General features: G+C 52.8%; 1 protein-coding gene across 1 annotated transcript in view; it reads left to right on the top strand.

The window, feature by feature from the left end:
- RASGRF1 (Ras protein-specific guanine nucleotide-releasing factor 1) overlaps positions 1–4,919 on the top strand; it is a gene marked incomplete at its 3' end in the record, with an annotated part of 35,953 nt that overhangs the window by 23,092 nt on the left and 7,942 nt on the right. The window contains exon 2 of the mRNA XM_008573565.1: positions 3,620–3,726. Within this exon, the coding sequence (XP_008571787.1) occupies positions 3,620–3,726 (107 nt within the window). The remainder of the gene's footprint in view (positions 1–3,619; positions 3,727–4,919) is intronic.

Below are 4,919 nucleotides of genomic sequence, written 5' to 3'. Positions count from 1 at the left end.
TCCCAGGGTTGTGGGAGAGATGAGAAACTACCCAAGGCCTATCCAGAACTGCAGGAAGAAACCTAGAATATGCACACGTGCACACACTGTCTTTCATTCATCTTCTGCAGATGATAGATAGATAGATAGATAGATAGATAGATAGATAGATAGATAGATAGATAGATATGTGTGTGTGTCTCTACATACATATCATGGAGCTCAAAGAGACCTTAGAGCCCAGCTTGTCTGACTCCCTATGTCACAGATGTGGAAGCTGAGGATGACGAGCAGGGAGAGACGTACTTGCCCCAAGCCATGCTCTGGGTCAGCTGCAGACCAGACTCCACTTCCAGTGCTCCTCCCCTTCCCAGGAAGCCACTTGCCGCATTAACTCTTGGAGAGCTCTTGTCCATTACTGGGAAGAGCACAATGGGGTGCAGTGGGAGGGCCTGGACTCACACACCCTCCATGCCTCAGCCCCTCTATGAAACAGGGGTCGTGTCCCTCCCCTCCCACAGGGACACATGGACAGCGCCTGCATGGTGCTGACCACACAGCAGAGCCTCACGAGATGACAATCACCTTCCCTTTCCCTCATACTGGTTGTTTATTAGGTTTTTCTGCACGTGGTTTTGGGAATCTGACATTTTCATTCAGTTTCCTTCAATTCTCCAGCCTCTGTTTTTCTTAGCATCTTCCAGGAGCATGGAGCTCACCCTTCCTCTTTGTGCGTGTGGGCTTTGCTCTTCCCCAGTGGGTGTTACTCCGTCTCTGTGTCTCTGTATCTGTGTGTGCTCCCCCACCCCCATCTCTGTCTCCGTTTCTACCGATTCCCACGTAGAGCAGAGTCTCATTCATTTGGCTGCCCAATGTCAGGATTGCCGATGACTCAGAGTGGCTGCATGGAAGTTTACTTTCCCTTATTGAATGCTTTCTACCAGGCACTCGGGCAATGCAGTCGTGCAAGCCAGATGTCAGGGGAAGGTTTACAAGCATGAAGGGAACAAATCGCTCTCAAGTCATGCGAGGCNGCCCCCAGGCCCACCCCTGCACCAGCTGGCCACTTGAACTTCCAGACTGTCAGTCACTCGGTCTGAGCACTGTCTCCAAGGAGGACAACAGATGCAGGACACTTGTTGGGAAACTGTAGCAGTAGCCCTGGAGAAAGGTCGTGGGGCCTAACTTCGAGCAGTGGTGACAGGAACAGAGCAAGGCCACACAGAGGTGGAGTGGATGGGCGCATGGACTAGCAGCCAGTGGGGATATCAGGAGGGGGTGGGGAAGAAGCCTCTGGGGAGCCTGTGACAAGCTTTCTTCAGTCTCCAGGAGCCCCATGCCTGGTCTGAGGGCCAGAGATCTGAGCACCATCACGAGTTAGAAGCCAGAGGTCTCTGATGACTGGGTTCAGGCCTGAGAGGTCTTCCTGGCTTCCTTCTTCAGGGTTAGGTTTCCAGCAGAGGTGAGGTTGCAGGGGGGTTGCAGTACCCAAGGGTGGGTGGCAAGGAGCCACGTGCTTCTCCACCAAGCAGGGCACCTTGGAAGAAGCCCCTGTCAGGAGTGAGGGGCCTCTGTCTCGCCCATCACTCCCTGCAGCCCCGTGGGTCCCATGAATGGGCCCACCCAGCTCTGGGACTTCCCCCTTGGTGCTCTAAGGGCCCCAGAAACTCTGCTGTGCCTGTGTGTCACTGAGAGGTCCTGTTTCTGAGTCAGGACCCTGAGTCTCTTCTCCTACAGGCTCCTAGAGGCAGGGACTTCATCTTTCCCATCTCAGCATCCCATTGCCAACCCCAAGGCCTGAGTGGGCAGTAGATGCCCAGGGAAGGTGTGTCATCCTGGCTCCTCTGCTTGACAGCTGTGGGGCCTTAGGCAAGTGGCTCAACTTCTCTGAGCTTCAAGTTCACCAGCTGTAAAAAGATAATATCTGTTCCACTTGGTAAATGTGGGAATAAATGAGATCATGGAGATGAGCATGTGTGTGTGCATCATCTCTTGAGACGTGGGGCAAGTGCTAGGTAGCCACCTACAGCTCTGCTCTTAACCTGCTTCCTCTCGAGGGGGTGGGGTGCCCACTGGAGCCTTCCAGATTCAGTTATTTGAGGCTGCAGCTGACATTTCATTCTATAGCCCCAGTTATCTGTTTCCTAGGAAACAAGCAAGAGACTGACTCTGCAACAACTCACTCTCTCTCTTTCCCTTTCTCTCTTTCTCTCTCTTTCCCTTTCTCTCTCTCTCTCTCTCTCTCTCTCTCTCTCTCTGGCTGCCACCTAGACTAACAATTAACAGGAATACAGTAAATGTCAGCAGAAGCTAAAATTAGTTTACACACGGCACCTTGTGCTTCAGCTCCCTGCCACCTGGACACCAAGGGATGGAGGGATGGGCACCCTCTCTGTCACAGTGCCACACTGTGGCCGGCCACACTGTGCCATCCCCTGATGGCAGACATGATGGTACCTCTGCCCTCCACCCCCTGCCACTCTCCTCCCAGCCTCACCAGGACCAGACCAGAAGGCCTCCGCAGGCTGTCCCACGGCACGTTGCTAGTCTACCCTTCCTCTGACCGATCCCTCACCTGCAGAGCCCCCATATCTCAGTCAGCCTTCCCCATCCCCCATGCCTGCACCCCATCCCTGGCCCAAAACCTGCCCTTTATCCTGCGAATGCCCCACCCCAGCCTGTGGCACCCCCACCTACCCAGTTGCTCAAACCAGAAACCTGGGAGTGGCCCCTCCACTCTCTCCTCCTGCCCCTCCCTGCACTTGGCTCCATCCCCCAAGCCCCACCCCCAAATGTGAATGTGCCTTGTGCTCTAGACGTCCGTCCGTGCTGCCCCCCACGCTCTTCCATCCAGCAGAAACAAAACCAGGACCACTGCACCATCCTATGGGAAGCCCTCCCTGATTTCCCTGGGCTAAATCAGTGTGTGGCTTCCTTTGTACCCAGGCAGCATTTTTCTCTTACCTCCGTTACAGTAGTGATCGCACCGCATTAATTAAAGCAAGCACTTACATAGTGCTTACCAGGTGCCAGGCATTGTTCTGAGAGCTTTCTGTGTATTTAACTCATACAGCAATATTGCAGGTGTGTGTCTATTGTCTGGTCCTCCAATTTCCTGGACCTTAGGGGGCAGCCCCACAGTTGACCCAGCTCTGAGTCAGTCACCTGCACCCAACACAGTGGGCCCTCATAGGGACCGTGTCTGTTTATTCAATGCTATAACCCCAGGACCTAGAATACTTGGTCAATTTTTATGGAGTGAATTAAATGCATGCTGCATTGAATTGATACCCAGCTCCCAAAGGGGATGTTCTCTTGGTGTGTTTTCCCTACCTTCCTTCCAGCGTATCTGATGGTTGAAAACTGGCTTTTTTGCAATGTGTTGGCAAATAGGGCTTTGTAGGTTTTGCTTCCTTCTTACAATATCCTAAGCATAGGTTCTGTTACATTGAACAAAAGCCTCTTTTAATCGAGAGTTTGGAAGTGCTAAATAGAATGGCATTCTGACAATGACAAATAATGAATCTGTGCCCAGCTGATGTGGCAGCAGGCCCTTTGCAAAACAGCTAAATGGGTAGCAGGAGATGCTGCTGGTTCCAGGGACACCCAGGTAATCAGAGATGTCTTCTTCTTGGTGCAGCACTACTTCACGGTGAACTTCAGCCATGAGAACCAGAAAGCCTTGGAGCTGAGGACAGAGGACGCCAAGGACTGCGATGAGTGGGTGGCGGCCATCGCTCATGCCAGGTACACCCCCCCACCCCTGGGGCAGGCAGGCAGAAGAGACTGAACCCAGGGGCCCTGTTCTTGAGCAAATCCAAGCCCCAGGAAGAGGACAGCATGGGAAAGGAGGAGAGGAGGGGGGAGGGGATGCTGTAAGAAGCACCTCCAGCAGCGTCCCCCTTACGGCGTGGACCTCTGGGCTGTGCGTCCCTGGAGTGCCACTGGGAATGAGAGGCCGTGAGGAAGAGCACTGCAGGCTCCACCCTGCTCCAACCAGACTAGTTCCTTTTTATTATTATTATTAAGAATATTCATGAGATACAAAGCTAATTGTCACCCCTCCTGCCCATGATGTGAGGGCCAGATTCATACTGGGGACATACCCGTTACCAGAAATTATTTTTGTACCCCTCATCTCCCTGCAATTATCTCCCAACCTCCCTCGCCCTCACCCCAACTCCACTATGTAGCCCTAGGAATGTTCCCTCTCTCTGTAAGTCCACGGCACCAGACTAGTTCCTTTTTTATGTGAAGGGAACCAAGTATGATTTGGTTTGATGAAAGGGTATTTCGTTACCAACGTCTAAGACCTCCAGGGTCCTAATCCAGATGCAGCCACTAATTTGCCGTGGGGCCATGAACTAGTCCTCTCTTCTGTCTGGGCTTTCAGAGACTGCAATTCTCTAAACCTCTCTGAACTCTGAGCCTGGGGCACTCTAGACCTGCTCCTCCCCTCGTTTCCAGCAGTACGTGCTCCTCTTCAGAGGCAGACATACTGGGCCAGGTGGGGGAAAAAGCCAAAAGATGAAATGAGAAAACAGAGGCTCCGAGCTGGACTGAGTCCTTTTTGGGTCTGGGCGAAATGATGGGTTTGTGGGCTGGGATGTGGCTCCAGAGCTAGCAGTCCCTGGCAGAGCTGAGCACTGTCAGGGGCAGCAGGACCCAAGTCACCCCACCAAGAAGTAGAGTTTTCTGGCTCAGTGGATGATGTTGTGTTTCTGTGTCCACCTCTTATGGGATGTAAGCTCCTGTGGGCAGAGGCCAGGTGTGATTCGTTGCATTCCTAGGGCTTGATAAAGGCATAGACAGCAAACGCGGGTTGGAAGAATGTGAGCATGGATGGGTGGATGGATGGATGGATGGATGGATGGATGGATGGAGGGTGCAGGCGTGGTTGGATGTTGAGATTATATATGGAAGATGAGTGATGGGTTGAT

Source organism: Galeopterus variegatus, unplaced genomic scaffold (assembly GCF_000696425.1).
Source record: "Galeopterus variegatus unplaced genomic scaffold, G_variegatus-3.0.2 Scaffold934, whole genome shotgun sequence".
NCBI classification, from domain to species: domain Eukaryota; kingdom Metazoa; phylum Chordata; class Mammalia; order Dermoptera; family Cynocephalidae; genus Galeopterus; species Galeopterus variegatus.
Note: the sequence above shows the minus strand (reverse complement) of the source record. Positions and strands in the feature narration are given on the sequence as shown.